Source organism: Frieseomelitta varia, unplaced genomic scaffold (genome assembly GCF_011392965.1).
Source record: "Frieseomelitta varia isolate USP_RPSP 00005682 unplaced genomic scaffold, Fvar_1.2 scaffold_43, whole genome shotgun sequence".
NCBI lineage: Eukaryota > Metazoa > Arthropoda > Insecta > Hymenoptera > Apidae > Frieseomelitta > Frieseomelitta varia.
Genome location: NW_025110179.1, coordinates 158,540 through 170,144, shown reverse-complemented (window position 1 = coordinate 170,144; position 11,605 = coordinate 158,540). Strand labels below are relative to the sequence as shown.

The window sequence follows — 11,605 nt, the reverse complement described above, 5'->3', positions numbered from 1 at the left end:
ACAGTGTTTGGTACCGACGTGGGAGGTACAATGATCGCATTCCATTTATCGTTATCTGATTGCTGGATCTTATTACAATCAACGTTGGTCATATTACTAGCTGGCTAGTTATGGTTATTCGATCGCTAACCGGAAATAGAAATGATAAGGGCCTTGGTCACCACCCATTCTAGCGGTGTTCCGCACTTTGCTTAACATCGAAGATCGTTAGACTTTGACTCTAGGCGCACAACTACTTGCAGCTTGCACGAGTCGATGTTCGAAACTTGTACTCGAGGGACTATAAGCCGCTACATTAGCTAAATAAACCGGTATCTCTGAAGATTAGATGTAATGAAAATAGCCTTTGTTATCTTTCGTCCACAAATCAAAGTATTTATTGTCTATGTACAGAGCGTGTTAATTTACGTGTAGTAATAACAGAATATAATTTTATCGTAATACACAGCGCTTCGGCTAATTTTATTAAAAGATTTAATTCGGTTCAGCACCGTGTATATATTTTGCCCATACAATTTCGTGTTGTTGTTTGCGACGTTAGCAAACGAATATTGTTAGTCATAACATTTTTATTTTTCTTTTTTTACAAACTCTTTGTTAAATATATATCAATTTAGCAAAGATTTAACAGAGTTACGAGAAATATTTTCGGTTTAAACAGAAATATACTCATTTAGACGTCCGTACGAGTAAGTAACCTTACGAGATAACAATGAAGAAAAGACAGATAGCTAGGAATTATATATATATATATATATTAACAGTCGTATTAAGATAAAAATATCATGTCATTTAGGTTAATCACGATCTGTTGTGTACGTATCGTACAATATAGTATAAAATTTCAAAGAAAAGTCATTAGGAAAATAATATCGAGTTGAAAGTGATTAAGATATTTTTTTTTTTGAGATAATGACTTATTTGCTGAGTATTTGTGTCTTGTTTATCTAGAGATTAAGTTATAATTTGTAGTACACTACGCATGATGATATTACACACACATACATTTATAAATATGTAGATAAAAAAAACTATCAAGAGTATTTTACGTTTCAACGGATAAATTAATTCTATAATCGTTAATCAAAGTAATATGTTTCTGTTGCAGTTTGACCAAAGGGCCATTTTACAATAAGAGATTAAGTAAGTCAAGAAAAAGAGAAAAATTTTTTTCGTCCGATCCGTCGTTTTCGAAAAGATCAACTCTGATGTTTCATCTAGCACTATGTATATTTAAGTAAGACTTGACTTGCCAGACTTATCTCGTAGTAAATTAATATTACTGACATTGCACGTCTCTGCAAATATTTCCAATGTCACGGAAATGCGTTGGAATTTTATCAGTTTGAAAATACTGTTGCATAATAATGCAACCCATAACGTTCATGTACACACAGTTGTGCCCTTTTTATTCCTGCGAAAACTGTGCAACAGATGGTGCTCTGCTAGTTTATCGCGTCAAATACAGAAACAATCTTTCCTTTTAATTGTAATTTCATAAATAATTTGACGTGACTTTGCAAATAAAATTTCAGATAAGAAAAAGACTAAAGCTAGATAAGACTAAACAAAATTTTACTTCTTCTTTTTCGATCTATTTTTTTCTGGTAGAATTACCCTGTATCATCAGTTACGAACCATCCTGTATAACTAATTATTGAAATTATCGAAATTGAAGCACGGCGATATTAGAAATTAGAAAGAAAATAATTCGATTATTCGTATGATATTTGCAATACATATGATCGAAAAAAAGAGAAAGAGAGAAAGAGAGAGAAAGAAAGAGAGCGGAAGAGAGCAAAGAAACAGAAAAACCACACGAGCGAAATCTGATGGGAGAAGGAGATGAAAAAGAGAGGAGGTGGAAGAGATGTCACATTCATTTTTGCTTTTAGCCACCGCCTTTTCCACTAACAGGACAGTATACTGCTTGAATCCACCCTCACGATCTTCAATTCACTAATTCTGGCCAAAAGCCTTGACCCTGTTAATTCGATCGCCAACCTCTGCTCTCGAGTCTCTTCCTCCGCGCGGTCTACACGTGACTAAAGTGAATTACATTAGAGGGGTGAGGATAGTTTTATAATATGAGTCAAGCTGCCTGATATTTCCTAAAGTGGCGATTATAGTGGAGCGGCGTGGAGAACTGTGAGTAGAGATGGAGTTCCTCACGGCTCTCCTCGCCGCTCCATTATAACCGCCAGTTCAGGCATCGACCATTCATTGTCTGGCTGGAAGAGGTGAAAGGGGGAGGGGACTTTTAACAATATCCAACGTTCTTTCAAAGATATCGTGCGACGCGTAATCCTCTCACTGTCAGATTCGTCAAATTTGTTGATCGTTTACGAAAATAATCGTGTTTTGCGTCGTCCGTTTCCTACTTTGACCAATCTCGTCGCTATTATTAATTACGTATCTAGTTAATACCGTTAACTTTACTTGGCTGTTGTTAATAGTGTGCGATTTGGATTGATCTTCGGAGGAATTCGTGGTACATACTGAACGCGCGTAGGCACGGCTACGCTCTGCGGTCACTTGTAACTTGTATAATATATTATACAGACATTTTATTATGACGTCACTCTGTTGCTATCTATGGTATCACACCGTAGACACTTGCACAATGTAATTGTAACGTGATTGTAGTTGACGATCATTATCTAAAAAAATCGATCAAGCGTCATTTCTCGTCTAAGAGGTTCCCACGTTCAATTGTTTTTTGAAGAAAAGAAAAGGAATCAGTTATAATTAAACTGCGTATATATTTACACTTTCAATGAAAGCGACTACAATAGTACAGTAGCTGAATCATTCTGATAGCATGCAATTACTCGTATTTAAAAAAAAAAGAAAATAATTTAATATACAAGGCATATCGGCTGTCTTTTATTTTCGTTTTTATCGCGATGCATGATTTAGTTATCATTATTGACGTAACAGTCACTCCGCAACGCTGTATCAGTAAATAGAACGATCGTTTTAAAATAAGATTCGAAACAACTTCGAATCAAAGATTCACCGTCACGTCAAATAGACGTACGATTTCAGATTTTTAATTGTTTCGTGACATTATATACTCACAGTCGTTTATACATACATAATTGTCTCGCCTCTACAAGAAAAACAAATTACAAATTCAAATTGACGATTCCAAGAAAACTGGATGTCAAATGAATGAGCGTATTATCATAATTTTTTTGAACCATGACCAAAAGAAAAGAAAAAGAAGAAGAAAAAAATAGATCAATTGAGTGACGCGTTACGAGCGAACAGCTGACAGTGTGATCGCTTCTGTATGTTTATATGTTCTGTACACAGGCGCTCTCTCATTCAGGAACATTCACAAGGTCGCACATATTTACCACTGGTCGATCACACAGCAGAACATATTATACCTACCGCGGGTACGGTGTTACGTGCTGGACATGCAGATGTTTATATATCCTACGCGAATGATAACTGAGATGGACATGTGACCGGAAATATACGCCACGATTTAATGCTTTCTTTTCCACATCTTCTTCAATTTCTGTTGTTCTGTTGAAGATGAAACGCGAACAGATCGTCGAGAACGATTGTTTTCTTTCCTTTTCCCTCATTCGTTCATTTCAAAGACTGGTTCATCTCGATGATTTTTGAATATTAATATTATAAATAAGTTTCTCATGACGTATGTCGAGCCTAGCTTCCGAAATGATTTACAAAGCACTGCCATTACGTTAGTATGATACGTTATTACATATCATATACATCGTGCATAAAAAAACAAGAGATAGATTACATCAAGCCGAATATACACATACTAACGTATACGTTGCTATAAACGCACGATTGTAGGCGAAATTCACTATAGTGGTGCCAACAGAATTTTCTTTACGAATTTTTCGAAAACTAGAAAACAAGAAAAGGTTGGAAGGACACACGCGCATAATTCAGTGCCGAAATAAAACAATAGGTCAGAAAAATCACCAGTAAAGATTGGAAAGTATCTTATGGATAAATAAAAAGAAAAGAAAAGAAACTTCTTGTCGTTAATATCCAGGAAGAACGACCGTACATAGATAATGTTCAAAAGCAGTAGGCGGATGTTGTTTGTTTCAAAATTTTTTAAATTTATAGAGAATACGACATATTGTTATCTTCTTCTGGGAACGATAGCGATTAGATACGATGATTAAATGGAGATAATGATCATATGATTATTTTTCTAATTTAGTCCAAAGTCAGTATATTTATTTCAAATAGTCATTTTATTTTACTGTAACAAGTCTACATCCAACACGTATACATATTTCTCGTAACAAAGAATATATTAAATTTTCGTAAAAACGTTTAAAAAGAAGAAATCTATGGAAGATTATTATCTTATTTTAATACAAAAATATTTTTCTTCTTGACTAGAAAATTCACAGCTATTTCCAATATACTCTACGAGACTAGATCGTAGGAATCGATGGAAAATTCTTTGATAATATCGTGTGAAATCGTGAGAATTAACAATTTCCCTGGCGGGACAGAGATCAGCAAAAAAAAAAAAAAAAGAAAAAAGATCTAAATCCTATCTTGTTTTTGAAAACGCAAATGAAGAATGCGCAAATAATCGTTTGTAACTTGTGCATTTAAAATAAATTGAAGAAATTGAATAAATATCCGAAATATTTCCAGCAGAAAACCATTTTTGCACATACGCGTAATTCGTACATTTTACGAGCTAGAACGAGAGATTCTCGTTTTCAATTCATTTCCTTCTATAAAATTCCTATATATTGCAACTGCATTACATTTTACATGTATCACATTTCATTACAGCATATGTAAAAATATTTTTAAAAAAATCAGTCATAAACGTTGCTGCCACAAAGAAATGTATCCTTAAACAGACGAAAAAGTTGCAGCAACGTTTATTGCAAGTATCGTGTGTGGTGGAACATAAATTAATTGTCGGGATGTCCGTCGGAAATCTTCTCGATGAGCTCCTTCGGCTCCGCTTTCTTTGCGATTCTCGGCTGGATTTTCAGCCAGAAGCCATTCTCCGGGATCATGGCGAAACCTTTCCGGTCCAGTTTTAATGGTATGGAGGACTTGGCGCATGGTGTGAGGTCGCACTTGGCGAAAACGAAGAAGAGCAATACTTTCGCTTCTAATAGAGCGAACCTGTTGCCGATGCACATCCTGGGGCCCACTCCAAACGAGAGGAACGAAAGGGAGTTGACCATCTGTTTCGGATCGTCGTAGAACCTATCGGGATTGAATTTCTTCGGCTCCGGGTAGTATTGCGGATCGTGTTGAATACCATAGATCGGTATCCACACGTTGTCGTCTCGCTGAACGACGTACGGCTTTGCTCCCGGCACGCGTGGCGGCAATTCGAATGGTTTCGCGCAGACTCTGTCGCTACCGACGATCGCTGGATACATCCGAAGACTTTCGAGGATGACAGCCTCCAAGTACTTCATGCCGTTAATAGCTTCGTACGTGACTTGGCCTTTACAATCCTCCAAAACCTGGTCGATCTCTTCTTGCAATCTTTTCTGTACCTGGTCGTTGATGCCAGCCTCGTAAGCGGCGAAACACATGAGAGTGGCGGTGCTCTCGAATCCACCGAAGAAGAAGACGAACGCCTGGGCCACTATGTCATCGACGGACAACTCTTTGCCTGGCCCCAATTTCCCTCTGGTGTCCATTATCAGTTGAAGCATATCCGGACGAACGATACCGTTCTCGTCCCGCGCCTTCATCGTGCTGACTACCAACTCCTTGAAAAAGTCGACGATCTTCTGTCTGATCAGCCTGATGCCGAATAATCGACATAACAATGGAGACATTCTCGCCGCGAAAAACCTGAGGGCCTGCACTCTTCCTCCAAAATTGGTTGTCTCTCTGCCGTACACGTAGAACGTGTTTGCCGGATTCTTCATCGAGTTGACGTCAATGCCGAATGCGCAAGTAGCGATCACGTCATTGGTATATTTTGTGAACGCGTCTTTCAATTCCAAGGTCGACTGGTCGGCGGGCAACGAAGCGAAATAATCGCCGTACTTTTTGGCACAGTCGCGCATCAACACGAACATGGACTTCATCTTGCTGGACGTGAAGGCCGGTGTCAACATGTTTCGTACTTCTTTCCATCTTTCGTCGCACAGGGAAAACAGATTCTTCGAGAAGAGAGGCTCCAGGTCCGGGTCGAAAGCCATTCTGTGGTTTGGAAAGTGATCGAAATTCTTCACGGTGATAGATTTGATCAGGTCGAGATCTCGAATCACGAGTATGGGCCTTCCGAACTCGAAAAAACCGATGTACTTTGACTCAGGATCCAAATTGTACAGCTTTTCTACGCCCTCGGCAAATGACAGTCGTTGAAAGAACACTTCCCACATGCTTCCCAAAAACGGTATCGGTTTGGCGTACGGAATCCCACGTTTCTTGAAAAAGTCGAAGTTACGTGTGGCTCGATAGTAGACCACCGCTAGCACGGCCAACACAGCCGCGATTATCGGCCACCAACCCATTTTCAAATCCGTTATTCTGCTCTTGTAGCAGGTATTCAGCACCTGTCGGTAACGATGTTGTTCACTATCCAGAAAGTATCATCGAGAGACTGGATAATCACAGAAACCGATCACCGACTACTTTCGATCCGTTATAAGTAGAACGTTCAGCAGCGGCAGCGGACACTCCCGCGCCAATGTGCTCGCGATGACTGAAGACGCAGTTCGACGGCGATCGTGTTTAATGCATCACGTCACGTTTGTGCTGCTGCCGATTTAACGTACGATGAAACAGTTGAACTACTCGAGTGATGATCGTACAGTGGTATTTTTTGCGCTAGAAAACGAGTTATAGATAATGCTGGTACTCTGACAGCCATCTAATCACGTCACTATCTCTTCCGATTTAATGTCTTATTAACGTGTGTACACACGTACATTTTCACGTACGTATTCAGGAAATGTCCTGTGTTTGCAGACATGCTAGGATAATCAAAACGATCGCGGTAAAAAAATTGCTTATTATTCTCGGCTATTGCGCGATATTTTCTGCTTTATTTAAAATTTTCCTGGTTTTCTTCTTTCAATGAATTATCATATAACGTGATGTATGTGAAATCTTACAGACGAAATAACACGAAAATTTACCACGAAATAATTAAACGATTTTTCCGCGAAAGACATACAATAATCATAATAAATAAACGCAAATTTAGTAATTGGTCACTGTTTAAGAAGCTCACAAAAACATTTTCTTAATAGATCTTTATGATTTTCTTTTGTACGATAGAACTATTTCTACGTGCTATTGTGAATAAGAAAATATTAGGATACGATGTCGGAAAAAGATTAATGTTTCTTGAAATGTATCAAATTTTATACAGAATGATTTATACGTATATGTTTATATAAATATTTATGACAAATTTCATTGCTATCTCTTTTATGAGTCAAGAGTTACTAAAAAATGTCGCGAAAATTATCGATCCGACCCATTGTGTTACGATAGTCGTAGCGACGAGAATAGCGAAGTCCGAAACGGACTTTCTTTGTTCAACTAACCTAGCATCGTGCATCGGTAACAGTTGTTTCTGATGTCGATTCACCGATGCCGAGCTACACACATTGCAATGTGCAACTTACGAGTCGATGCATGCTTCGCAACATGTTTCAACATGTGTGGGGGCCTTTAGGATTTCCCGTCGGCATAAAAAAATGAGCCACTGTCTTTGACGAAATAGATTTAAAGATAAGATAAAAAATTTCTTCATGTATTCTGAATCGTCTCTGTTCAAGAAAATTATATAACGTAATTTCGTATCGCGATTATTTCGCAATGTGCCAGAAAATCCCCCGACTAACAATGACACGATATTGTAATCACTGATTATAATTAACTGAACCGTCAGTAATTTACAGACTTCGCAAGTAGCCTACATGTTATGTTTGTATTTGTTAGTACATCGCTTGCTTGCGATAAAAACAATTGAAAGATGTAAGTATTGTTCTTCACAGGTAAAAAGTAGACGAGAAAACCGGAAATATATATATTTGTATTTCGTACAAATGGAATATCCTTACCACTGAATGAAAAATGAACTAAGAAGTACGATTGTAGTATGTACTGCGCTGGTTTGTACGATGTCGATACAATCATGAAGAAATAAAATTCCAGGAGTCTATAATATTCTTATAACCAAAAAAGTTCATTCTCTTTGACAATTGAAACACTTTGTTTGACTGTGGTCGTAGCTTTGCACATTTCGCAGAAAAATATTGATACCGTTGCGTGATACAGCTTGTAAATTACGTACAAGAGGAGAATGATTATCGATTATTATAGACGGAACAGTAAATGTATTTTTTAGAAGAAACTTTCACCCTGTATTTTCATGCAGTTTTCACACACATTATGTCACATTTTATAAAAAAAGTTGTCTTTACAGCACAGAGGAAAATGTTAATCAGGTGCTCTCGCTTATTTCTAAGCCTTATGGTAATCTATGTGCAACTTGAAAATTATAGGTGGAATAGTATGCGTACATACTATACGTATTATACATACGTATGTATACGTTGTAGGAGTCTATGACAGCAGATGGTGTTGACCCATTGCACAAAATTGAAGGGATTATGAATCAATATATGTATAAAGACATTTAAAAGAAAATTTACCAAATTGTATATATGTATAAAGACATTTAAAAGAAAATTTACCAAATTGTATGCAAGATGTAGAAGAAATCAATAAAAATAGTCTCGGTTTAGCCGTTGTACCGTACCAAACGTCCGATACAGTCTCGCTTACGAGTTACAATATTATTATAGTATTAGCGTTAGTGAAAACAAACGCCAATTTCGTACTTCAACTCAAAAGAATACCACAAGAATGAATACACCGACTAACCAACACCAACTTGCGGGAACCTCTGAGTACAGGGTTTCCCAATTTTCTAACCAAAAACAACTCCATTAAATCGTACTCCCACGCAGCACAACTCGATGCATCACCTACAAAAGACCAAGCTATCATCATTCACGCAATAGACGACACAAGCCTCCAAGACTATGCTCTTGCAATAGAGAAACTAATCGGCCCCAAATCAATAAGGTACATCTCCAAAATCTCAAACAATCGAATTTGCGCATATCTTGATAAAAAAGAAACTGTGCTACACCTAACAAATCTGCATAAAACAATAACGGTTAACAACAATGTGCTAAACTAAGACCAATGTTAACTCCGGCCCAAAGAGTAATTCTATCAAACGTCGCCCCGGTCATACTCAACTCAGAATTTTTTTTGAAAAATTTTTCAAAAAAAAAACAACATCAAGCTATGCTCCGGAATAACAACCCTGAAAGCAGGAATACGCCCACATCCTCAGTTTCAGAAGACAGGCATACATTGATCCCGATGACATTGGAAAAATCCTATCCACCTTCCTAATAACTTTTGAAGATACATCTTACCGTATTTTCACCTCCATCGACAGCCTTCTCTGCTTCTGATGTAAACAAGAAGGTTACTTAGCGAAAGATTGCCCGCAAACCCAAAATTCAAACACAACCGATACGATAATCCCAAATACAAATACAACGATTCCCACACCAACTCAATCCAACAAACTTCCAGTAAAGAAGATTCCCATCACTACAGAGACAAACATCGACAATCCTAAACAAACAACGAATAAATTACCAACAGAGCAACCACCAATCCTTTTCAGTTCCAAAAGACCACTGTCACAATCATCAGCTGACGACAAACCGGATTATGTTAGCTTAGACTCCATGCTTCCACCAATCAATTCACATAAAAAAAAAAATCGCAATAACCAAACTAATACTATTTCCTCTCCAATCTCCAGTTTTCAATTCCGCCATACTAGAGGAAATGTTAGTCCCAGAAAAAGAAATAATAAATAAAAAAATCCTTCACACTCCCAGATCCTCCAGGACACCTTCAGATCAGCACACCCATTGGAAATCGCAAGAAACTACACTACAAAATAACATTCCGACCCTTGTTCAAGCTCTTGAAGAAATTTACGAAAGAAGCATAAAAAACAGAATACATCGACTCTGCAAAAAGCTCACCAAACCGACTGACACACTTGAATTGTCATTTAGCTGCTCATCTGAATCTGACATCGAATTTTCATAACAGCCGTAATCGCAGCAAAATCCAAATCCAAAGTCCCTCCAAATAAATTATGAAAACAATAATACATTGGAACATAAACGGTTACTATACCTATTACGAACAACTTCAAATTCTCATAAATATTTCAGCCCTGATATCTGCCTTCAAGAAACAAATTTTAAAAAAAATCACCAGCCTACACATTTCAACACTTTCGTTAGAAACCGGATAAACGCCAGCGGAGGAGTGGCCATTGTAATTTCAGACAAATATGATTCTACTGAAATTAAATTCAAACTTAGAAGCTGTCGCAATATCTATCATTTCCAAAAAGAATCCACATCTACAATATCTACATTCTTAATAGCCTCTCCCTTGATTTACAAGACCTTGAAGATTCAATAGCTCAACTTCCAGCTCCACTGATCCTGTCCGGTGACTTTAACAGCCATCATGCTCTCTAGGGATCGACTAAAACTGACAGAAGAGGAAAGCCTATTGAAAATCTACTTAACAACCAAGATTTAATCTTGCTGTACACAGGTTCCCCAACGCACTTCAGCATTAGGAACGGCACATCAAGTGCAATAGATCTAACCTTTTCCAGTCCACAGATAGCTCAACACCTAAAATGGGATACTTTAAAAGAACTATACGATAGCGATCATTTTCCCATAAAAATCACCTATGGAGACAATAGTACAACAACTCAAAATTACCTCCAACCAAAATGGCATATAAAAAAAGAAACAAACTGACCAGTATACCAAGAAAACATAATGCTTCAACTCACCGAGAAAGAAACAGAACCTGAACTCGACCCAGCCCGGATTAACGAAACAATAAACAATTTTCAATCATAACTTCAGCCGCAAACAAATCCTTTGGAATTCCCAGACTGCAAAAAATCAGGAAAAGACCGATACCGTGTTGGTGCGAAGAATGCAAAATTGCCATGCAAGAGAGTCATCACGTTTTCAAGCAGAAAAACATTCCACAGACGAAAACCTAACCGAGTTCAAAGGAAACGCGCCAACTTCCGTAGAATAGTTAAAGAAAATAAAAAACAATCATGGAGAAACTACATATCATCAATAAATCCACAAACACCAACATCTGCAGTATGGAAAAAAATCAAGTGCATAAATGGATCCAAATCCTCTTCAATTCCTGGAATCTGATGATGGTGAAACCGTAACTCAAGTCCACGACATTGCTAAAAAATTCCACACATTAGCTGAAAAATTCCAAGAAAATTCAAATAATATAAACTCATCACATCCTACAATAATCTACAATAATATATATAACCATGATCTGATTCACAATGATAACAACTCATTACTAAATTCACCTTTAATACTCAAAGAAATAAGCTCCATCCTTACATCAACAAAAAACTCCGCCTCAGGACCAGATCCTGTCCCCAACTCACTATTGCAAAAATGCTCCCAGAAACTGGAATAAATAA

At 37.4% G+C, this 11,605-nt stretch overlaps 1 protein-coding gene across 1 annotated transcript; it reads right to left on the bottom strand.

The window, feature by feature from the left end:
* Window positions 1-4,208: 4,208 nt before the first annotated feature.
* On the bottom strand, window positions 4,209-6,711 carry LOC122532002 (cytochrome P450 9e2-like). Its single transcript, XM_043660407.1, has one exon. The coding sequence runs from the start codon at window positions 6,507-6,509 to the stop codon at window positions 4,935-4,937; it is 1,575 nt and encodes a 524-aa protein (XP_043516342.1). The 5' UTR covers window positions 6,510-6,711; the 3' UTR covers window positions 4,209-4,934.
* Window positions 6,712-11,605: the final 4,894 nt, after the last annotated feature.

Bases quoted from the DNA above. Each gene is read 5' to 3' on its own strand.
- LOC122532002 (XM_043660407.1), bottom strand. From the start codon at position 6,509: ATGGGTTGGTGGCCGATAATCGCGGCTGTGTTGGCCGTGCTAGCGGTG.